At 46.2% G+C, this 24,992-nt stretch overlaps 1 protein-coding gene across 1 annotated transcript in view; it reads left to right on the forward strand.

Annotated features, from left to right (window-relative positions):
• Positions 1–24,992, forward strand: part of MYO5C (myosin VC) — a 104,610-nt gene that overhangs the window by 16,181 nt on the left and 63,437 nt on the right. The window contains exons 4-11 of the mRNA XM_077764387.1: positions 115–259; positions 3,079–3,235; positions 5,132–5,275; positions 6,249–6,330; positions 7,417–7,524; positions 13,626–13,732; positions 16,991–17,256; positions 23,951–24,032. Of these exons, the coding sequence (XP_077620513.1) occupies positions 115–259; positions 3,079–3,235; positions 5,132–5,275; positions 6,249–6,330; positions 7,417–7,524; positions 13,626–13,732; positions 16,991–17,256; positions 23,951–24,032 (1,091 nt within the window). The remainder of the gene's footprint in view (positions 1–114; positions 260–3,078; positions 3,236–5,131; positions 5,276–6,248; positions 6,331–7,416; positions 7,525–13,625; positions 13,733–16,990; positions 17,257–23,950; positions 24,033–24,992) is intronic.

The following is a 24,992-nucleotide window of genomic DNA, read 5'->3' on the forward strand; positions in this document are numbered from 1 at the left end:
TGCCCAAAGTCACAGGGCAGGTTTAATAACTGGCAGAGCTGGGCTTGCTCCAGAGAACCTGAAGAAATGGGTGATGGTTAGAACTCCAGCGCTGCATCTGGTGTCTTTCCCCAGGAATCATTTTGGTGGCCATGAATCCTTACAAGCAGTTGCCCATCTACGGAGATGCCATCATCCACGCCTACAGCGGGCAGAACATGGGTGATATGGACCCGCATATATTTGCCGTGGCTGAAGAGGCGTACAAACAGATGGCCAGGTAGCCGCCTACTGCTCATTCCTCTTGCTGTCCCATCGCCCCTGCATTTTCTGGGCCCTCACAGTGGAGGGCAGACATCTGGTGTGGTCTTATTAAAGGTAACCATGTGACCAGAGAGGGAGTGCCCTCGGTGGAACAGACTATAATGAATAGCAAATGACAATGTGGAAGCTGTCTAGACCAACTTTCCTGGTTTTTCTTCCTTCTAGGGTGTCAAAAGTCAAACCTACTGATCTGGGAATAGCAGATGCTTCTCTTGCACTGTGTTTGGTTGGAGGAATATTGATTTATTCTCCACTGTGAGATGTTTAAGCTTTTTTCCCTATCCAGCCCACCAGAATCTTATGAAGGATAAGCATAGGCTTTATACGTAGGAGATTTGGAGTTTTACCCTCTTTCAGCTTCAATGTTCTCATCTGTAAAGTATGAAGAATAGAGGGGTACCTGGGTGGCTCAGTTGGTTGAGTGTCTGACATTGACAGGTCATAATCTTGTGGTCCATGAGTTCGAGCCCCACGTTGGGCTCTGTGCTGACACCTCAAGGCCTGGAGCCCGCATTTGTTTCTGTGTTTCCCTCTCTCTCTCTGCCTCTACCCTGCTGTTCTGTGTCTCTCTCAAAAAAATAAACATTAAAAAAATTTAAGTATGAAGAACAGAAATACCATCTTATCTTTGCGGGGTCTTTTACAGTTTTCAAAAGAACTTTCCAGACAGTGGCCTCCTTTAGGTCTTACAACATCCCTGTGAAGTCAGCTGAGCCGCCATCATCACCCTCATTTCATAAACGGAAACTTGAGGCATAAGACCTGGACCTACATAATCCAGGCCCAGCCTCTGAGTTTCCTCAGCTTTAGTGTCTTCCATCTGTGAGCCAGATGTTCAGAGAGCACCCACTCTAAGTTCCACTGCTTATAATCAGGAAAAAACAAATAATGAAGGTGTGTGTGGTTCTCTCCTACAAAGAAGACTGGTGGGCATTCTGGAACTAGCATGGCACGTCTACCAGTCATCAGGGGCCCGATGCCTTTTAGAGCCTCTGTCTGTGGAGGGAGACCCTCATCCTGAGGGCAAGCTAATACTTAGCCACCTCCTCCATATAGTAGGCGACAGAGTGTCACAGGGGAAGTATGTGCCCCTCCTGCTCAAGGAGACTTCCCAGAAGCCCCACAAAGATTTCTGCTCATAGCTCGTTGTTGAGGATCTATTCACATGGTCATGCCTCAAATGAGGCTGGAATAGGTAGTCTTTCATATGCACAGCAGTGTTCCCACTGAAAATTGGGACATAGTCTCTAAGAAGGAGGGCAGGATGAATGTTGGATAGAGATTCACCAATTAATAACCAATTACCTTGGGCTCTGCTACAGCAGATTTCCTCCAAACTGCAGAACCCCAGTGGTTCTAGGATTTGCCCTGGCTCCCAGGCATCTCTGTGATAAAGGTCCGTGGCTCACAGCCTGGTGGGCCAGGGCTGCTCCTGAACGTCCATAGTATGAGCTCACTGCAGCTCAGTGGTTGAACCGGGCTCAGCTTGCAAAGTCCATTTTCTCTGGAGGCCTGTCTGTCTAAATGTAATAGAACTGAACGTAATGTAGGTTTATGTCAGACTTGCTGATGCTAACCTGGGAGTCAGGAGAGCCCAGCTTTACTAAGCCTAGCTCCATTCCTTCCCAGTGGGGGACACTGCAGGTGTGTCACTCATGTCCTCAGAGTCTTGCTCTTTTGGGCGGGAGCTCCATCTCTGAGGTGCTCCCAGCATTCACAGGGAGGCTGCATGCTCTGCCCTGGCTCATGTCACCTTACCTTTCTGAGTCATTGTTGGACTCTCCCATAAAAATAGGTACATGTAGCATAGGATTTTTGTGAGGCTTAACTGAGGATCCTTATAAAGTATTCATGGAGTGCCTAGTATCTATAAGCAGTGCTGGATATGTAGAACAGCATTAGAGTACAGTTCTATCATCATCTTATGACGTGAGAAGCTGAATACATTTTTAAAGGTCTCCAGATTAGGTAGAGCATGTTGGTTTACTGAGCCCCTATGTTCCCAAGCATATTTTGAATAATTGCTCTCCAAATTATGTCTTTCAAATTTTTATCTTTATGTGGAGATACACACAGAGGAGTTGACCTGAGCCCAAGACGGCTTTCTTTAGAGGCCTGCTTGCAAGGTTGGTGTAGGGCCAGCCTCTGGGAACTTGGATTTTAGGAAGTTCCTCACCATTATCCAATTGAGAAGAGTGGTTCATTGTACCTAGACTGTGTAGATGATGTGGTTCATCCTGAGCACCTGCCTTCCTTCAGGGCATGTGGAGTTTTGGTACATGTTCTGCCTGTGTGACCAGCCCCAGTACAAACCCTGGCCACTGATCTCCAAAATGCTTCCCTGGTGGACGGCACTTCCCATGTCTTGTCATAATTCACTGCTGTAGGAATTAAGCATTCACACCCAGCTTCCTCTGGATTTGTCCCCATGTGCCTTTCTCCTCTGCAGGGTTAGCCTTTTGGTGTGATGAATCTTAGACATGAACATGACTATGTACTGAGTCCGGTGAGTCCTCTTGGAGGGTCACTGACCTGCGAGTGGTCTTGGGGACCCTCAACGTGGGGGACAGAGCAGGAAACAAATTTAGCTTGATCACATAGAAAAAAAGACTAGAAGGGAATGAGTTCACCGGAATGATAAAAAGAAGTTACCTCATATTATGCTGAGCGAAATAAGTCAGGCAGAGAAGGACAAATATCATATGTTTGNTATATATTACCTTTTTAATAGGAAAAAATGAGTACCTAAAAAACCCTGTAATTTACTTGCTTTAGAAACAATAAAAATCAGTCAATAATTGTAAGTGGGGAATCAGGCGCTGGAAAGACAGTGTCTGCTCGCTACGCCATGAGATACTTCGCCACCGTCAGCAAGTCCAGCAGTAATGCCCACGTGGAAGACAAGGTCCTGGCATCGAACCCCATCACTGAGGTGTGTACCCTGCAGGGGTGGGGAGCGGGGTCACAGGCAGCAGTGTGCCACGGTGGAGAGGTGGGTTGGTTTGTGTGTATGTTGTCTGGCTAACTTGAATCCCTCAGCTTTAAAGACCATAGAAGTGAGGGCCAGGAAGTCTTGAAGGAGCTGAAGGAAGAGGCTACCCTGCCAAGGCTCTCTCCTCTACTTTCTGGGCTAGAAATCAGATTTCAGAAGTCCCATGTCTACATTTATATCCCAAAGAAAATCTCCTTGACCACAGACACCACCGGTGCACTGAGACCAGTGGTGTTTGCCAACAAATGACACCAATTTTCATGAGCTGATTGTTACCTATTCAGAAAATTTTTTGTAAGCCAACTGTTAAAACTTTGACAGTTCAACATCAGTCATGGTGGGAATATTTACACCTTATAAATTGGCAAATGCTGCATATCAAGGCCCTTCTGCCTTCCCTCCCTGAGAGCTGACGTAATAGCATGGCACTGACTGGGAGGGTGGTGTGGGCAAGACCAGTCCTCATGACACCCAGGAGCAAGGAGGCAGCCCTCAAGGAAGAAGGGGCATCTCAAAGGCTCAGGAGATACCCAAAGGCCAGCTCTGCCTGCTTTGCAAAATGGGAAAAGGATTGATTTAGATTTATTTGGAAGCATTGCAAAAAATTAAGACCTTTAGGTTCCTAGACCTCTTCTCTCTGTTTTCTCAAATCAGAATCATCAATGAATATTTATCAGACCACCTATTTTGTATAAGCCACTGTACCAGATAATACAGGAAGTAATGGAAAAGAATAAGCCCCAGTCTCCAAGTTTTAAGACTCCTCTAACATCAACATACGTTAAATTAAATGATGGGGCGCCTGTGTGGCTCACTCAGTTAAGCGTCCGGCTTTGGCTCAGGTCTTGACCTCGTGGTTTGTGAGTTGGAGCCCTATGTTGGGATCTGCACTGACAGCATGGAGCCTGCTTGGGATTCTCTCCCTCTTTCTGCCCCTCCCTCACTCACACTGTCTCTGTCTGTCTTAAAATAAATAAACTTGAAAAAAATAAATGGAAACATAAACCACAATCTAAGAGAGCAGTAGAAAAGTTGTCCAGAGGTACTGCCCAGTGGAGAAATTTGTGTGATTATTTGTTTAAGGTTGGTCTCACCCACTAGATTATAAGCTCCACAAAGGCAGGGCCATGTCTTCTTGGTTCACCTTTGCCACCCAAGCATGTGGCCCATAGCAGGTGCTCAGTAAATATGTGTTGTCAGAAAACATGATGACCTGGCCAGGAAATACAGTATGTGTGCTTGAGAAGCGTTCTTCCAGATGGAAAATGCTCAGTAAGGGGGAGGGGTTCGGGCAGAGGAGAGACAGAATTCAAGGGTAGAAGTAAAAAGCAAAAGTCATGCCCAGAATATTGGAAGAATGGGAGAGAGCAGTTTTTTAGTTGAGTGGAAACTCTGAGCAGGGAGGTGGTAAGAGATAGGGAAAGAAACAAAGTTCAAATGAAGGATGCATTCTTTTAATTGAGCATCTATAATATTCGGGTTATGGATGTGGTAATCTTCCCTACTCCATAAGCTGCATATAATACCCATATTACAAATAAGAAATCCAGACTTGGAAAGATGAAATCATTTTTCTAGCATTACACAGACAGCAAAAACAGGGACCTAGGAACCATGAAACATCAGAACCTGTGCTCATTCTAATCCTGCTCAGTGTCTCCCAGCAAGATGGAGGAGAGCCTTGAATGGCAGGTTAAGCATGTGTCATGTCCCCTGTGAGCTGCTTCCCTCACTCCCCAATCTTCCTCTGTTAATTAGACATTCTCCCAGCATAGAGGATTGGGTTTTAATAAGCAAAGAACTTTGTAACATTATTGAGAGTCCTCTGTTTTGTAGGCTGTTGGAAATGCCAAGACCACCCGCAATGATAACAGTAGTCGGTTTGGGAAATACACAGAAATCAGTTTTGATGAGAGAAATCAAATTATAGGAGCCAACATGAGAACTTACCTGCTGGAGAAATCCAGAGTTGTCTTTCAAGTAAGTATAAAAAAATTGATTAAATTTTCTTTTTCCCAACTTTTAAAGTAGTATTTACACTTACATGCTCATTAGACAATCAACATTGCTCTGTGACTTGAAGAATAGAGTTTCCTGTCTTTCACTGGCATTTTGGCTTATTTTTTTCTATTTCTTAAAAACAAAAAATTGATGGATGGATGCAGTATCAGTGGAATGATATGATTTCACCAAAGGGAAAAATTATTATTTTTAATATGGGGGCACTTAAAAGATCCTTAGAGTTTAACCATCAAGTTTCTCTTTCTAGAACACAGAAATCACTTGAAACAGACAAAGCTGTTAGACTGGCTTTCCTGTCAAGAAGGGAACAGGCTTACAGGTCATGGGGTTGGGGGGATTAGGAGAAAGACTCTTCTGTCAGTAAAATGGAGAAAATTCTCCTAGTTTTTGCCCAGGAGAATAACAGTAAGCCTTATATTGCAGGATGTTTCTTAAAAATTTCAGCTAGTTCAGGGGTACCTGGGTGGCTCAGTCGGTTGGGTGTCTGACTCTTGATTTAGGCTCAGGTCATGATCCCAGGATCATGGGATTGAGCCCTGTATCGGACTCTGTGCTGAGAATGGAGTCTGCTTGGGATTCTCTCTCCCTCTCTCTCTCTCTGCCTCTGTCCCCTGCTAGCGTGCTCTCTCTCTCTCTCTCTCAAAACAAAAATTTCAACTAGTACAAATTAGATTATTCTCACTAGCATTTTCTCTGGGGTCTTTGTCTGGAAGGCCATCCTGAGCCAGCAGCCCGCCCTCTGCCTGTGAGCCAGCAGAGGGCAGCAGGTTGCCCACAGCCTTATTGACCAGAGAAGAAACCCACCAAAGTGACAGTGTCCATGAGAGTAGAATTGTCTGTCCACGTGAGCCATCTAAGACCTGTTCCCTGAAACCTCGTGTCCTTACTGTAAAGGGTCGTTGTAACTTCAGGACTTTTCTTTATTTTACAGTCGGAAAATGAACGAAATTACCACATTTTTTACCAGCTCTGTGCATCTGCGCAGCAGTCGGAGTTTAAACATCTTAAGTTGGGTACGTGGTGGGTGACATATGGAAGTATCTGTCCCTTTTATGTAGGGGATTAAATTCTAGATTGATTTCTTCTTACAGTAATATCACTTAAAGAAATATTCTGTCCCACGGACATAGATCCTTGGGTTTAGGGGTGGAACTGATTCATCTGTCTAACTAAGGAGATAGATGGAGGGTTGGGGTGGGCCCCGGGGAGGAGACCCTTCAACTCCAGGGAGTTGCTCAGAGCTCATGGGTGATCATGGTTATGCAGCCAGAACTTCCTGAATCAGGCCTCCTGACCACTGGGGCTTGGTGCTGTAAACCTCTAAGCTTTCTTTACCTGAACTTCCTTGGGTAGTCATCTTTCCAACAGGTAGGACGTAGTTCCTTATCTTCTGAGACGGGGTACCTCTATCATAATTTGAGCTTCCTTGATGACTCAAGGTCATTATTATTTATCATTCTGACTAATTATACTGCAGGGGCAACCGAACTCTTTGTCCTTTAGCACAAACTGCTGGACTGCTGTGTTGTCACAGCTCTCCTCTCTTGCATGTCTGTGCTGTGTTGGTAGAATTGTCCACTAGATTTCCTCAGATCTCACATAAAGATAATCCCTATGCCTGCCACAGAATGTGAGTTGTGAATGTGCAAGACCCTTCTGAAGGGTCATGGTCACCTACTGTTTAAATATTAGGTGTGCATATGGTTATCCTCTTGATGGTGGTGATGATTTCGTCAGGGTATATATATACCAAAACTCATCAAATTATACATCTTAAACGTGTACAGTTTATTCTGTGTTCAGTAAACCCCAGTAAAGCTGTATAAAATGGCTAGATATGGGAACAAAAACCATGAGCTTTAGAGTCAGGCCCCTGTTTAAATTCTGTCCCTGTCTCAGCTGTGGGGCCTTGAGCAAGTTATTTCACTTTTCTGAGCTTCAGCTTCTGTGTCTGTGATGTAGAAATCTAAAGAATAATGGATTCATGTGTGTCAGGTGCTTTACCACAGCGCATTACATGTGAGCTTCCTGTCTTGCTTCTGATAAACACATATGTACAAATGTATGTGTCACAGACATTAACAATCTTTTGATTTCAGGGAGTGCAGAGGAATTTAATTACACAAGAATGGGAGGCAGTACTGTCATTGAGGGTGTGAATGACAGAGCAGACATGGTGGAGACTCGGAAGACCTTCACACTGCTGGGTAAGCGGAAGTGCCCTGCACAAGGTGTGGCCATTTTCTCTTTTTAAAAAAAACTGAAAGGCAGGGATGCCCAGGGTGCATGTGTTTAAAGAGTCTTAATAAATTCTAATCTTAGGATGAGCCAGTCAGAATATATTGGAGGCCAAGTGGTCAAGACTATGCTTTTCCTTTAAAAGATCTAGAAATCAACTTGTTTGCCCTCAGGCTCGCTGGTTTGCAGGTGAAAAACATGGACTGCAGGCCTGTGGCCACTCCCAAGCTCCTCTGGGCTAACCTCAGAGAAGACTGGTAAATCCAGTCTGGAGAGTCATGCTGACCCTGCTTGGGTCACTTACATGAAACTTACTATGTGCCATGCACCATCCTAAGCACTTTATTACCTGGATTACCTTGTTTAGTTTACAAGTGCTTTATGAGTAGACAGGGGCATTTTCCCCATTTTATCGTAGGGGAATGGAAAAGTCTTACAACATTGTTTTTTTTACAGAAAACAGTGAGACCACAGGCCATTTTCACATCTCACAGCGAATATTTTTTTCACCAGGTTGTTTTCATTATTGTGAAATAATAATGAACTGTTGGTTGTTAAATGTATCAGAAAAATAGGCAAGATTTGGATAATGGGGAATGAAAACTGGTTGGTTTCCTAAGTACCATTACCGTCTGATTTTGCCCCTTCCAAATGCATTAAGGAGAAGAGCAATTTAAATACTTTATAATAAATAAGATTTATTATAAATAGTCATAATCATTATATATAGTCATTGTTATTATATATGTTTTATAATGCTATAATGTCCCTGCAGTGAGAGGGAACACAGTATGTGAGGAGGGAGCAGGCGGCCTCGCTCTGGCAGGGGCCTGTGGCCCCTTGGTCCACACGCCTTGTTCTCCTCACCGCTGCCCTTCCGACCCTCCTTCCCAGCTCTATACTGTTTCACCTCACCGCAAAATGATACAAGAGATATAGAGTAGGCTTTGGGATCAAATAAACATGACTCGAAACCCAGTTGGCCGGACTCTAAAGGGGTTGCCCTACTGAGACTCAGTTTCCCTGTCTGTAGAATGGCCATATTCCTTACCCACAGAGCTCTCATAATAACTGGTAAGGAAATGTATGTGAAACCCCTGACACCAGGCAGAGCGCGTAGCCAGTGCTTGCTAAATATTACCGCCTGCCCTCAATCTCTGTTCCCTGTTGTCCAAGCCCTAGCTATCCTTTGGGCAAAATCACCCCTTCTCCATGAAATCTTCCCTGATCATTGGAGACCAGCAGCAGCAATTTATTTTTTCACTGCCTCGCACAAATTAGATGGTTTTCACAAGTATCCACACTATCAGGGCCAGGGCTAGGGTGTGGCAGGAGAGGCGACCAGGGCACACACTTGAAGGAGGCACTCAGGGGCTCATGTTCAGGGTGGCACAAATGCCAGATCAGGCCCTGGCACCCGGCTTGCCTCACCTTGTCCCACCCAGCCTTGCACACCTGGCCTAGACGTCTTGACAAAGCCAAAGTTTTGTGGGGAGGTAGAGTAAAACAATCTACTGCCTCTCGTGGCTGCCCACTGTGCTGTGCGAAGTAGGTGGAAGGAGGTGGGGCCATCCTCCCCTCACTCACCTTCCAGAGCCTCACCGACTGTGGTAGCTGTGGTGGGCAGAAGGCCAGGAATGTGGTGGACTCTGCGCCGGTTTACTCTCTACCAAGCCTGTGACTTACAGACGCTAGCCCAGTGAATGTCTCCTCCGATCGCCTGTGCCTTGGCCATTAGACCTCACAATTTAGTAGTAAATTATCTGTTGCCATGTATTTGCTTCAGTTTTTGTCACGTGTCATAAGATGGGCCTGTGGCCTTTCATAGATTATTTTCTCTGGGCATCAGTTTCCCCATTTCCCACTACTGGGACAGCACTGAGAATATTGAGTTGTTCCAATTATCTGTTGCTGTTTCCCCAAATCGTAGTGGCCTAACAGGACACATTATTTTATGTTTTGTGATCCTGGGGTGACCGCGCTCAGCTGGATGCTTCTCACTTGGGGGAATATTCTGGGGCCTGATCCTCTGAAGCCTGCTTTCTCATATGAGCTGGAACTGTTAGAAGTACGGGGGACTGGGCGGACATCTGTCTCTCTCCACAGGAACTTCCTCACAGCACGCTGGTCTCAGGGTAAATGAACTGCATGTTGTGACTAGTTTCTCCCAGAGCCAGTTACAGTAGGCTTAGGTGGAATCTATAGACTTTATGAACCAGCCTCAGAAGCAATGCAGCATCACTCCTGCCACGTGCTAATGGTTAAAAGTGAGTCACAGGGCCAGCTCAGACTCCTAACTCATGGTGAGAGAACTGCACAATGCATGTTCACTCAGACGATAATGAGTGCATCGGGGACCATCTTTGGAGAGTAGCCACCCCCCACCCCCCAGTAGTTGTTGAGGTTGCTGTGAGGATTAAGAGATAATGTCTAATGTGGTTTATGAACTATGGCATGCTGTATCAGTATGACAGATCAGTATCTATTTAATGAAAGCATGACTTCACCGCATGAATCACTAAAAAATGTCCTAGACCAGAGGTCAGCAGATGGCTGACTGTTTTTGTAAATAAAGTTTTATTGGAACATAGACACACTCATTTGTTTAAGTATGGTCTATTACTGTTTCTATGCTGTGGTGGCAGAATTGTGATGTAGGCTGTACAGCCTGCAAAGCCTAACAAGAAAACATTTGCTGCCCCTTGTCCTAGATGGTAGAGTGGGCATAGTTGATGGATTCCTTAGAGTTTTCTTACAATATGTGAAGATTCAAAATGGATGGACTTCGTGGAGCTATCTTAGCTCCACCCCCGTGTGTCTCAACAAGGAAGTCCCCTGATGACTGCATGCCAGGCAAAGAAGTTTGAGCAGACTGCAGAGGTCCATTTACTGTTGTGGAATGGAACCAGATGACTTCACTGTAACTTTGAACTTGCCGTCATCACGTGACCCCCCCCACAACCAAATACCTCATTCTGCACGTTGATTTCATGGCTTCTAAACCTGTGCCATCCAACACAGTAGCCACCAGCCACAAGTGACTATTTTTATTTCATTTTAGTTAAAATGAAATAACTTGAGGAGCACCTGGGTGGTTCAGTCCGTTAAGCATCCAACTTAGGCTCAGATCATGATCTCACGGTTCTTGAGTTCGAGTCCTCTGTCTGGACTTGTCTGTGCTGACAGCTCAGAGCCTGGAGGCTGCTTTGGATTCTGTGTCTCTCTCTCTCTCTCTCTCTCTCTCTCTCTCCCCTTCCTCTGCTCGCTCGCGCTCTCTCAAAAATAAACAGTAAAAAATATGAAATGAAATAACCTTAAAAAATCAGTTTCTTGTTTGCATTAGGCATGTTTCTTGTTTGCATTAGGCATGTTTCAAGTGTTCCTAATCACATGTGGTAATAGGTACCATATTGGACAGCACAAATACAGAACATTTCCATCACCTTGGAAAGTTCTAAACAACAGTGCTTCTCCTAACAATGTGTGTGCCTTGCTGATACTGCTTGTCTCACTGGCTATGTTTTCTTGTCTATGTCTTAGTGTTCTCTTTCTTAGATGGAGATCGCCTCAAGGGCAGGCCACCTAACTTGAATTGTATATAGGTTTATAGCACCTTTGGGCAGACTACCCTTTTTAAAAATGTAATTGCTAAATAAGTACTTGGTTGATTTCTCCATTGCTCTGGTTTGTTACAAAGCTAGTATGGAGAAATTAGCAGTGAGGTCATCTAGTTCAGTATGCAAATCCATTTCACAGCACAACCCATGTATGGATCTCTGAAATCTGCTTAGACTTCTTTGCTTGGCTTGGGGTCATCAGGGTCCTCCATGTTTAGACACAAAGGGGGTGAAACTAGGACAGCTTCATTAACACCATGGGTCTTTTCACATATTGCAGGGGTCCCTAGCCTTAAGCTGCTTAGATGTGACATGCCCAGTGTGACTAACCCTTCTCTGCCTTAGTTCCCCTCACTATAAAATCGGAACCATGATGGTGCTTACTTCATATAGTTGTTGTAAGCATTGGATGAGATGATATGTGGAGAGTACTGGAGACAGTGTCTGGCACAGAGTTCCACCTGCTTTCCCTTCCAGTTCTGCTCCTGAGACACCCTTACCTGGTCATGGAATTACCCCCAATGAAGCAGAAAGGGATGCACTTTCACCAAAAGCTCCTTTCCTTTGTTCTTCTGCTGACTCTCATTTAATTAACCTTTTTATCCTTGCCTGACCATTTAATCTCTAACAGAACAAACTTGGTGGAAAGAGTCAGACCTGGCCTGGACTTCAGGCTTAAGATCCTTGCCCGTTGTACTTCTCAGTAAGGTCTCAGGCCAGCGATGCTCTCGCATGACCTTGCCTCATTAAAGAGAATTGCTTCATTGAGGTCTTAAGCCCTCTCCTTCACATCCTTGCTTTGGAGTTAGGTCACTTTTGTGGGTTCTGGAAGACATGGAATAGCAAAGTGATTTAGTTATGGATCGATCACACAGTGAGTGGGGATGCCAAAAAGGAGATCTCCCGATGGCATGTTTTTAGTTGCTTTTCCTCCTCACTGACCTGCTGCTTATCATGGTGGCAGCCTGGGGGGTTATTTCTGTTAGAGGCATCTGTCCTTCAGAACGAAGTGTGAGGTCCAAATGAGAAGGCAGTAACAATGCTGGAACTCGGGCTGAGCTGGAGTCTTTCATATATTTTTGGTTTGAAATCTTTTGCAACTTTGGTTTTGTTGAATCTTTGAAGTAGAGAAGACTCTCTAGGTTCTGAAATTATTTAAGAACATGACCTAGCTGCTACTGAAATAATGCAGGTGTCCTCAAGGAAGAAGCAGGGGGTGGCCGCGGCCACTCTTACTCAGCATTTCAGGCCTGCTTCTTTTTGCTTGGAGGGCATTGGGAGAGGGGGGTCGCAGGTGCCCATGACAGCTGCTGTTCCTACACAGACCAGGGACCATGGACATCGATATGAATGAGCCTGCCCCACCCTCCTAAAGTATCTCCAAGCTCCTCGGTGCACCAGCTGGTGCCTACCCCCACCCCCACCGCCCTCCCGCCCTGGAGTCCCAACCTAGCAAAGCCCTGCTCACAACTGACAGGCTCTCCATTGTGGTTTGCGGACACCGGACACAAAATCCTTCCTAGTAGCTGGCTGGGTTTATTTTTGGCTCCAGGAAATGTGCTGATGACCCATGGTGACTGAGCATGTTATATATTCTAATTTATATGCCACCTACAGCAGTCAGGGTCCCAGTGGGAAATACAGGGTCCACGTAAATAGGATAAAGGGAGGAGGGCTTATCTATGAAAGGACCAACGACAAAGACCTGGACAGATCCGAGGGGGCTATAATGGGCAGCAAGGACCCAGGGTCAGGAGCAGAGCAGTTCACTCTCTTTCCCTTTTGGGCACAGTGGTGTCACTGGAGCCAGAAGAAAGGGTTGAGGGAGGTCAGCACTGGACCAGGAGCAGTGACAACACTGAGAGCCGAGGCAGCTTTGTAGGGAGGGAAAAGGGGGTGACTCACCTAGTACCTCTCTCCTCCTGTCTCTGATCTCCTGCCACGGTCCTCACTGGCCACACCCAACCAGAGGCCAGAGGGCCTGAGAGCCCATTGCCTTGACCCAGATGGTTTAGCCCCCTCGGGCAGAGCTGCAGAGGCAGATGGAATCTACCCAGCACCCACCACAAGAGGAATTCAAGGAGCTTGTGAACCAAAACGAAAAAAGAAATGCAATAAAAATAAAGGAAGCATATCACATCGGATAAATGAGAGCTGATTCTCTCAGGAACCTGACATGAAGGGGTTACTTGGATATTACTTTTTGTGTTGAACTTCTATCAGCCATGACAAAAGGGGAAACCTTGTGGGCTGTAGATTTCACGTCTGTGTCATTACAAGTCCCACTGGAAAGAAGAGCAAACCAGATCCTCTCTGGGAGCCGCTTCACATTCCTGTCCCAGCTCTTGGCACTGATGGCACTAGAGTGTCTTAAAAGAACTCAGGTGCTTATCATACTAGTGTTAAGTAAGAGAAGAAGTGCAGTAATCTTAATGTGGATTTTTTTTTTTCAGGCTTCAAGGAAGACTTTCAGATGGATGTTTTTAAGATCCTAGCAGCCATCCTCCACCTGGGCAATGTGCAGATCATGGCGGTGGGCAACGAGAGATCCTCAGTTAGCGTAAGACGCTGCTTTGTTTCACCTTCCTGTGTTCAGAGGGTCATCAGTAGAGCGTCTTGTCGCTACCCTGCTTCTGCATCTTAGCATCAGGCACACCAGGCCTGCCGAGGAGACCAGGTGTCAGGAACAAGGAAGCAAGGATTTCCAGGGGTGGCTTTTAAAGAGTAAAACATCTTCCCCTTGCAACAGTAAAGGAGAGGGAAATGCATTCTCTATGCGTTTTTCTTTATTCAGTAAATATTTGCTGAGTCCCCACTTTGTGCCAAGCCCTGCTGTAGGCTCTGGAGAAACAGCAGCAAACAAAACAAGACAGGAAACCCTTCATGGGGCTTATGCTCTAGGGGAAGGAAGTGGAGGGGAGACCAATAAATAATTATGGGGTCTCACAGCTGGTGGTGACTATTAAATAGGAAACTGAAGCAGAGAAGGGGGTACGGAGGGCCGAGCCTCTTTGTGCAGGGCATTCAGAGAAAGCCTTGCTGATATGGCCATGGTAGGCAGAGGCCTGAAGCTGAGAAGGTGAATTGTGCCTGTATTGGGGGAAGAACATTCAAAGTAGAGGGAACAGCTGTTACAGAGGCCCTCAGCCAGGAGGTGTTTGAAAAATAGTAAAAAAAAAAAAAAAAGTCAGTATATCCAAAGGGAAATGAGTAAAAGGAGTGGTAGATGAGGCCAGAAAATGTGTTTGTGGGAAGAGAGGGTGCAAGTCACGCAGGGCCCTGAGGGAACTGGATATTTTAAGCCAAAAGGATGCCTCCTATCTACCAACAGTGCCGGCTTTCTCTCTGGGAATATATTCCATAGAAGTTTTGTGACAGGTTTCTCTATTTACCAAACACAAGGTTAGTTTATGTGTGTGTCTCTTCAACACAATTATGAGAATTGATCCTTGGTAGCAGCGTGTGTTTGGTTATGCTCATTAATATCCTTGTAAAGAAGAAAATAACACAGAGTGAAACAAAAATGTTTCTATGAAATGCAAAGTCTCCTGACCTTTAAAGCTTTGTGTAAATATACGTCTATCTTATCAGCCCCCATCACCATAACAAAATAACACAGGCTAGCTGGCTTCAACAAAAGGAAGTGGTTTTCTCACAGTCCTGGAAGTCTGAGATCAGGATGCCAGCATGATTGAGCTCCTGATGAGGGCTCTCTTCCTGGCTTCCAGACAGCTTCCTGCTCCCTGTGTCCTCACAGAAAGGGAGATTGAGAGAGAGAGAGCGCAAGAGAGCTCTTGTTTCTTCCTCTTAGAAGGGCACTAATCCCATCATGGGGCCCCACCCTCATGACCTCATCTAAACTCAGTCCCCTCCCAGGGGCCCTCACTCCAAATACTGTCACACTGGAGATAAGGGCTTCAACATAGGAATTTTGGGAGGAAGCATTCAGTTCATGATCTAACAATGTCTATTTTCATGTTCCCCAAAGAACTCATGGGAACAGTACAGTGGTAATTTCTCGGCTTACTGGTACCTGCAGTTTAGGGCAGAAGAGAACCAAACAAAGTGGACAGAGCATGTGGTTTTTGTCTCGGTGCTTCAGTCCTGTTGTCCTTTGACCAGGATGTAATTTTCCTCCCTCTCCTCAATGCTAAGCACCCCTCCCATCCCCCCAGTGTCCATCCCTCATCGGGTTAGTCAGTTCACACGAGACTGGGAGGTTTTGGGAGAGGGGATGGTAGGCCTGGGTAGGAGCTTCACATGTGTGTGGTGGGTGCTCTCCCTCTGCGCCTTCTCATGCACCTCCAAGGAATGGGCTTCTGCACTCATTCTTTGCAAACTCCTTAGACTAAAGGTGTGATTTCCACCCAGCAATTGCTCTTGAATTGAACTCTGTCCCATGAAGTTTGTTATGAAGGTAGTATTTTGGAGAAGGAGTTAAAACCACTAGACTAAAAATCCTTTGTTTATCAGTCTGAGGAGACAAAGTCTCTGAAAAAGATGTAGAATCTTCTATTGAGAGAGACAGAGACAGCATGAGTAGGGGAAGGGCAGAGAGAGAGAGAATCTCAAGCAGGCTCCACACTGCTAATGCAGAGCCCGATGTGGGGCTCAAACTCATGAAACTGTGAGAGCATGACCTGAGCTGAAACTCTGAGTTTCAGAGTCAGAGGCTTAACTGACTGAGCCACCCAGGCACCCCAAGATGTAGAATCTTCATAGCAAATGAAAGTTCTATATTTATTGGTCCTATTGGAACATACATACCCTTCAGTTGTATCAAGAACTTGAAATATCAGCCAAACACAATCTGAAAGAAGTCATCTTTTTAAGAATCGCTGCCCCTTTCCTTCCCCCCTGTGGCAGGACCTGTAGCTGAATGTTTTTGACTCAGATGGGTTAGTTCCTTTTTAGAAGGAAGAAGACCCACGGCTCTGCCAGTCTGTTCCCCAGTGAAGAGCTCAGGTGCCCAAGTACAAGCTTCATGTTCCTGGAATGTTGGTCAGAGGGCATGTGGGTGGACATCACGGAGGCAGTGGCACTTTTTAGTTTGTTTGCTCCACTATAATCTGATGCTTTTTAAATATGACCACACGGTTCTCTGATTGCCTGTGATAATTCTGCAGATTAGCCTGAAGTCAGAAGTTCCCTTGCCAGAGGGGAATGATAGTGCTCAGTCACAGAGGTCACCCCTCCTTGCCAGGTGACAAGGACTCCTTGTCTGTACTGGTTGAGGACAAACAGAAACAGACTTTTCCTTGTTTGCTGATGAATAGGGAGAGAAGCAAGATTCACTTTGTTTGTCTAGGAAAAGCCTTCAACACATTTGCCCTGTCAGCTGGGAAGCTGGCTCTGTGAAGGGAGCCCCACCGGGTTCTTTGACAATGATATCTAGGTACCTCAGGACTAGACCACTCACACAAACTCTGAACACACAGGCAAGGACAGGGTGAGCAAATGTGCTCTGGCAGGTGGCCTGGGCATGTTGCAAAGCATGTAGAGGCTCTGTCTACACGCACAGAAAGGGGAGGGTTGCCTCCGTGGCCTTCTTCACCCCTGACATTCTTTGGCCAGAATGAAAATCTGGGTGGGATGCAGCCCAGGACTTCAAGGGCCACGTACAGACCCCATGCCACTGTGGCCCCTTCTGCTTTCCTGCCAGGCCTGCCTCTGTCTTATGAGGCCTGGTCATGTTCCCGCCACCTCATCCTCATCTGTCACATAGGCCCAGATGGAGGCCGAGGGACCCCTGCCGGGTGGGCTGGAGCTCAGTTGGATGGCCAGATGGCCCTGATGAGGCTTGTGCTTGTTTTTGAAGGAGGATGACACTCACCTGGAGGTGTTCTGTGAGCTCCTGGGCCTGGAGAGTGGCAAATTTGCTCAGTGGCTGTGCAATCGCAAAATTATTACAACCTCCGAGACAGTGGTAAAACCCATGACCAGGCCCCAGGCTGTCAACGCCAGGGATGCACTGGCCAAAAAGATCTACGCTCACCTGTTCGACTTCATTGTGGACAGAATTAACCAAGCATTGCAGTTTTCAGGCAAGCAGCACACTTTTATTGGTGTTTTGGACATTTATGGGTAAGATTCTCTTCTGTGAGCCTGTCTTTCGTCATTTAAATGTCAAACACCCACTCTTTTTAGATCATTTTGTTCTGGTTTCTTTTTTGTGTTTCACATGATCAGAAAGATGATGTTCTTTATGTTTGCATGCATGGATGTTAAATACGGTCCCGTGGGCTACAGTGTGTTTTATGTAGAGTACATTAAGTTAATGCTGAATTAATAATGGCCGACGTCAAGAGCTTACCATATGCTAGCTACAGTGCTGCATGGTTTCCATGCACTTTCACGGTCCTCAGAGAAGAAACAAACAAGGCCTAGACTCAGAAATGTGTCCACGGCTGCTCTGCTGGTGGGAGAGCCCAGTGCTGTGTGAAATTCCTGCTCATGTCTGAGGTGTGGAGCCCTGACACACCTTTCCCACTTCAAAGGGGCAAAATGACAGTCCCAGAGGTCCTGGACCTTGGCCAAGTTCACAGGGTCCGAGGCTGACTGAAACCCAGTCCTTTGACCGGCAAACCTCTCACACCAGAATCCTCTTCCGTTCTCGGACCCCCGCCATCCTCCAGCTGTTCTAATACTGTTGGGGACCAAGCTCCCCCCCTCCCCCCACCGAAGGTGCTTACAGAATCCCCAGAGTGTGAGTGAGTGAGGACAGGCCAGCGAGGGGGCAGGCTCTGAGGGTTGTTGGAACTCAGGCTTCTGTGTGTCAACAACTGGCCTCAAACGCCCAGTGCCTCGCACCTCCCCCAGAACCAATCCTGGTTTCTCTGTGGGGGAAGGGGCAGATTATTCCATATGAGGCATCATAGAGTGTCCCACCTGGCTTGGGGAGTGTCCCCCCACATCCTGTGAGAAGCAGCCCAACCTCTCTTCACCATACAGAGGAGAGCCCGGCTTGGGGCGCCCCTAGAGGAGGGAGGAGGCAGATGGGACAAGATTATGCTGTTGAACTTTTACCCTGGGACAGAGAATCAGCTTTCCCATAGTTGTTTAATGTGAGACAATGCCTCAAGGGAGTTACTTTGTTTAATTTATTTCTGAGTTAATGCATGTGACTCTCAATTAATAGTGTATGTCAATAGGTCTAAAATACTGATATATTATTGGGATAGTCTAGTAAATGATTTACCTTGTCTTGTTCTGAAAAGAGGATTTGAGCAGCTGGTAAAAATCTATGTAGACTTTTTTTTTTTTAATATTTTTATTTATTTCTAGGAGAGAGAGAGAGACAGTGTGAGCAGGGGAGGGTCAGAGAGAGAGGGAGACACAGACTCCGAAATAGGCTCCAGGCTCTGAGCTGGCAGTCAGCACAGAGCCCGATGCGGGGCCCGAACCCACGAACCGCGAGATCATGACCCAAGCGAAAGTCGGACGCTCAACCGACTAAGCCACCCGGGCGCCCCAAATCTATGTAGACTTTTAAAGATTGTTTTAGGGGCGCCTGGGTGGCTCAGTCGGTTAAGTGTCCGACTTCAGCTCAGGTCATGACCTCACAGTCTGTGAGTGTGAGCCCCGCATCAGGCTCTGGGCTGAGAGCTCAGAGCCTGGAGCCTGCTTCAGATTCTGTGTCTCCCTCTCTTTCTGCCCTTTCCCCACTCACAGTCGCTCTCTCTCTCACTCTTTCTCTCAAAAATAAAATAAAATAAAAATAAAGATTGTTTTAAACCTTTTTTATTTGAGATAGAGAGAGGGGGAGAGGAGGGACAGAGGGGGGAGAGAAAGAATCCCAGACTCTGCGCTCAGTATCATAAAGAGTAAGATGATGACCTGAGGCAAAATCAAGAGTTAGACGCTTAACTGACTAAGCCATCCAGGTGCCTCAACCTAAGTAGACTTTATAAAGAAATATTCCTATTTAACAAAGGTCTCTTTCATTGTGTAAATAGATGATTGTTACAGTAGTCTATTTTCTGTGTTTTATTTTTTTTAATAGTTTATTGTCAAGTTGGTTTCCATATAACACCCAGTGCTCATCCCCACAAGTGCCCTCCTCCATGCCCATCACCCCCCTTCCCCTCCCCCCCACCCCATCTGCCCTCAGTTTGTTCTCGGCATTCAAGAGTCTCTCATGGTTTGCCTCCCTCCCTCTCCCCCAGTATTTTTNGGCCTGGAGTGCAATGTACCTTCCTCTTAGGACTGCCTATGCCACATCCCATAGAATTTGGATTATAGTATTTTCATTTTCATTTGTTGCCATATATTTTTTAAGTTCTTCTCTAATTGCCTGATTGGCCTATTCGTTCTTTAGTAGGGTGTTCTTTAACCTCCATGTTTTTGGAGGTTTTCCAGNNATTTTTTTTTTTTTTTAATTTGGAAAGACTTTTATGTCTCCTCCTCTTCCGAATGACAGGCTTGCTGGACAGAGGATTCTTGGCTGCATATCTTTTCTGTTCATCACATTGAAGATCTCCTGCCATTCCTTTTTGGCCTGCCAAGTTTCAATAGATAGGTCTGTAACCACTCTGATAGGTTTCCCTTTGTATGTTAGGGCCCTTTTCTCCCTAGCAGCTTTCAGAATTCTCTCTTTGTCCTTATATTTTGCACATTTCACTATGGTTTGTCATGTAGAAGATCGATTCAAGTTACATCTGAGGGGAGTTCTCTGTGCTTCTTGAATTTCAGCATCTACTTCCCTCCCCAGGTTTGGGAAGTTCTCTGCTATAATTTGTTCCAGGACTCCTTAGGCACCTTTCCCTTTCTCTTCCTCCTTTGGAAATCCCATCTTACGGATATTGTTCCATTTGATTGTATCGCTGAGTTCTCGAACTCTTCTTTCATGTTCCTGAATCAATTTATCTCTCTCTTCCTCAGTTTCTTCTTTTTCTATAACTGTGTCTTCTAAATCACTTATTTTCCTTTCTGCTTCTTCAATCCGTGCATTGGATGCCTCCAGTTTATTATGTATCTCATTTATCGCATTTTTTAATTCATCATAACTATTTTTAAGCTCCATAGTGTTTGTAGCCATAGTTTCTCTGATGTCCTCCACGCTTTTTTCAAGCCCAGCGATTAATTTTATGATTATTGTTCTAAATTCTTGTTCAGTTATGTTGCTTATACCTGTTTTGAGAAGTTCTTTAGCTGTCATTTCTTCCTGGAATTTCTTTGGAGGAGAGTTCTTCTGTTTAGTCATTTTGGTTAGCTTTCTATCTCTTGTTAATTTTAAAAGTTTGTTGTACACTCTGCCCCTGTGATTTTTGCTGTATTAGAGAGGGCTCTTTGACTGTTCAGGGCCTGTCTGTTCAGAAAGTGTTCTTGAATGATATCTCTTGGTTTCTCTTGTTGAGCATTTGGTTGTTTCCCTACTTGTAATGGTATTTGGGACTCTCCACCATGTGTAGCTTGGCTTGTTTCTTGAGGCAGCCCTGAAAAAAGAAAACAGACAACCACAGAGGGAACAAAGGTACACAAACAAAACCAATAACCACGCAAACCCAGGCTCAGGTAAAAACAAAAACAACAGCTCTCTGGCAGGGATGGGCGTGGTTTGGTGTAGGCAGGTCTCGCCTCCACTTTGTCAGCAGGCTGCTCCCTGAGGTCCCACCTTGGTGGTTATGGGGAGAAGAATGGCGTCGCCCCTGTCCCTTCTCAACCAAGCGTTGCAAATCACTCCTTTGGGTCTTATCTCCCTGTGCTGAGGAAGTAGCCAAGGTGGGCTTAGTTCTATGCCCCATGTCCCGCCTCCTTTCCAGGTCCCAGTCCAAGAGCTTTGTTTATACTGCCTGAAACAGTCCCGCAGGTTGCTGCTTCCCTGCTGCTGGGAGTTGAGTTGGGGGTAGGAGAAGTGTTGTAGCCTCAGATCCGCTGGGGTCAAGCAGCAATACAACCCAAGTGAGTGTGGGGAACGTAGCAATTTCAGGTCCGCAGAGTCCACGCTGCTGCCACGTGCCGTCTGTGCCCCCGCAGCACCACCGGGTCACCGCTGCCAGGGATGGTGCCAGGAGCGCTGCAGTGCAGTTTTTTCTGGCGCCTTCTGGGACCAAGGACACCTAGTTCAAAGTCAGCACCCCAGCCAGAACTAAAAACACTCTCTTTCCAAGCCAAGGTTTTTCTCTTCTTCAGAGACAGTTCTATGAGCAATCTCAGCTTCTCTTTCCTTTTCTGGACTCGAGGCAGCTCACCACCACTTGCCGGTTTATCACTCACTGCAGCTGCACGCAAGCCGGGTTCCCTCCCCTCCTTCCGTATCTCTGGCTCCTGTCCTGCTTTTATCTTCCCCAGTTCACACTCACGCACTTATGAGGTTTCCTTCCCAGTGTATTCTGTCTCTTTCTATACCCAGACTCCTGTGGCTCAGTGTCCTATGGCTTCAGGCCTTCTCTGAGAGACAGGTGCAAGTGAAATGCACGGGGCTCCCTGCTTCTCCACCATCTTGCTGTTCTCTCTCCTTTTCTGTGTTTTTTAATGTGTTAAAAATAGTCCTTTTAGGATATATTATTCCATTTATTCAGCACATATTTAAGTGCCAGGCATGCAATGGGTGTGATTGGTGAATGGAATAGGGGTAATAAGGAATTTGAGGTTTTGGTTCGGTGAGCAAACCGGAAACAGGAATAACTGTAAATTTATAATAACTTGTTAGAGTATACTTTAAATTAAAATTTAAATTCCTCACCAGAAATTCTAAAAGTAGCATATTTGCTGCCATCCATGAATTAACAATACCTTCTAAAAAAAAAAAAGAATAAGCTCTTCTCTAAATAACAGTGCTGCTGCCTGGGATGGATGCTTTCATGCCTTTTGCCATCCGGTAAGCTCGTGTGGATCAGCCCTTGCTCACACGTGCCATGCAGCCTTTGAGAGAATGGGGCTCAGTTCCACCTGGAAATACAGCAGCCCCAAAGGAAAAATTAGCAGCACTGAAAAGCCATGAGCCGTGAGGTATATCTGCTCAGAACAACATGAAGACTTGTGGTTCGCCACCCAGTTGGGTGTCTGTGTGGGGCCGGAAGGCAGAACCCTGGGAGTGATCACTGCAGCGTACCAGTTGTGTGACCCCAAGAAAGGCACAGGACTTCTCCAAGCTTCAGTTTCTACATCTGTAAGATGGGGCCTCTCTCGCAGGGTTACTATGAAGATCAAATGGAAGAAATTGTGAAGGCACTTTAGGAACCATAAGCATCATTCAAATATGAACTGTTGTCATAGCTGATGTGCTTCTAGCATTTTCAGGCATAGATTTAGGTCTTTCCATGGCTTTTGAGCTTTAGATTTGAGGTCCCATTTTTGGAAGAGGGAGTAGTTAATAGTTTTAATCATTGATATGTGATATTCCACCCCTGCTCTAGAAAGCCTTGCTTTTGGCCCTGGCTGTGGGCTGAGGAGCATAATGAAGCCCTTTGGACTTACCCCCGGCCTAGCGCTGGACTGTCTGATGTGTCCAGACCAGCCCCAGGCCTCTGGACCACCGAGGGTGCATGTGGAATGGGATCATCAAGAGCTGTAGGGGTTCTGCTCGTGCTCTGGTAACCTTAGAGCTGACCAGAGTACATTCCAGGCCCTAAACCTGCCCAGGAATTCTAACCTGAGCCAAACCGAGAACCTGTGGTTGGAGTTGGCGGGAACCAGTCAGAATTAGAGCGATTAAGAACCAACGCTTTAGAGGCACTAAGAGCTGGGGTCAAATTGTGTGTCCGGCACCACTTGTTGCTTTGGCCTCTGGCCCTCAGATGTAATGGCGGGTCTCGCTGGTCTTGCACATAGGTGGGTCTTGGTGTTGAGGTTGAGGTCATGGGCAGTGACCCTAACACCTGCAGTGCTCAGCTTCTTCCCGGTAGGAGCACTCAACTGGCTGGGAGGCAAAAGCCAGTGCTGTGTTTTGTCCAGCCCACACCATGTCTTACAAGGCGAGAGAATTCATACGTGAGTCCAGATTTCCAGCTTCTCTTGTGAGTCGAGCCATCTGGCATTCAGACCCGTGTGGATCATGGTCACAGATGTTGGAACGGAGTCCCCAGCTGCCCCCGCAGGACAGACTGCTTGTTGTGGCCTGCTGCACAGCTCACTGGAGTGCTGTCACAGCCCACTCCCTGTTTCTGTCACCACCTGCCTCCTCTACAGTCCTGAGCTTGCAACTCCAGAGACAAGCATTCAAGGTCTAAAAATAGACCTAATGGGTTCTGCTGGTCTGTGGGCTATCGAATGACCTTGCCCTTGTCCTCCAAGAACTGTGACACCAGGCCTTGGGGAGGCAGCTGTGCAACAAAGAGTGGGCGAACAGGGAACAGCATTGCCTGAAAGCATGAACCTTGTAGTCAGGCAGGCTCAAAGTTGCTGTGTGACCTCAGGGACCTTTCTTAACCTCCCAGACTCCTATTTTCTCATTGACAAAGAGAGGATAATTGAGTGTCAGTGCTGTTGTGTGAATCAAATGATACAGCCTATTGTGACTGGCCTGCTGGAAGGCCTGTCTTAGGGTTGGTGCCTTGTACACATCAGATTCCTTTCGGAGGCAGTTGGAAAAAGGTGATTTATAACCTGACAGGATATTAAAACCAGAAGCTTTGAGGCATATTTAAAACTTGCAGAGCACTGGGTGTTATATGGAAACCAACTTGACAATAAACTATTTAAAAAAACAAAAACAAAAAAAATAAAATTTGCAGAAAACATTGCAAACTATTAACTGTGAAGTTCGTCAAAAAAATAAGCTATAAACAAATCTGTGTGCCCTTCAAGAATGTTTTAACTTGTTTAAACCATATTTCAGTTTTGAAACCTTTGATGTGAACAGCTTTGAACAGTTTTGCATCAATTACGCTAATGAGAAGCTGCAGCAGCAGTTTAACCTGGTAGGTGACTTTTCTGCCTAGTTCTCAGCCCTGCATTTGAGCCGAAGGGCCTCTCTCCTCACATCTCCAGACCCGTGAAGGAGCCGCACGCTGGGTCACTGCGCCACCTTGTGGCCATATCTTTAAGTCACACTTTCCTACCCTTTTTCCTGTTTTCCTAGGCCCCTGGCCAGCCGCTTAGCTCTGCCGCGCTTGCTCACAGACCCTCTGTGCCGCTAGACTGGATACTTTGGTTAGTTTCCACCGCCTTGCAAGACTCTGTATCCTTGTACCTGCCCCTCTCGGTGCTGTAACCCACCTGCTCCTGTCCTTTGCCCTTCCTGTCTTCTTTACCTGGCAAATTCTTGCTTGTCTTTTAAAATTCAGCTTCTCCCAAACAACTCCTGAAGGAAAAAAGTAGTAGGACATCATGGCCAGCATGGACTTTTGCTCAAAGTGAAGTGGGCTTGAATCTCACCTCTCTCACCTTCTTCCTCTGGGACCTTCGACTCAGAGCCTCAGTTTCCTCTTTTTTAAAACTGGGTCCATAGTCTTTGCCTGCCTAATATTGTAAGAAGACCTAACACTGACTCAAACTCATGAAATGTTTCTCTTCTTTCCTTTTCTTCACTTTGGATTTAATCCATGTATACCGTTGAATTTCATCCCCTTGCAAATTTGTATTTTGTTAGCCTTCACAAGGATTCCCTGGAAGTTTAGCATTTAGTAACTACAAGTAAGGTTTATTCCAGGTAGATGTGCTGCATAGCCCACCAGAAGTCACCCCACCATTCTTTGCATTCCCCTTAGTCCCCTCGCTACTGTGCTCTCTCTGGCCTGTATGAATGAGTCATTTATTTCTCAGCCTCCTGTTGGACCTCTCGCTGAGCCTCCCCTCGCCCCACCTGCAGCCAGGATGAGCTGAGCCAGTCCTCCGGGAAGCCTCCCTGATACCCTGATGTCCCGAACAAGGAGTGAACA

Source organism: Crocuta crocuta, unplaced genomic scaffold (assembly GCF_008692635.1).
Source record: "Crocuta crocuta isolate KB4526 unplaced genomic scaffold, BGI_CrCroc_1.0 scaffold102, whole genome shotgun sequence".
In the NCBI taxonomy this organism is placed as follows: Eukaryota; Metazoa; Chordata; class Mammalia; order Carnivora; family Hyaenidae; genus Crocuta; species Crocuta crocuta.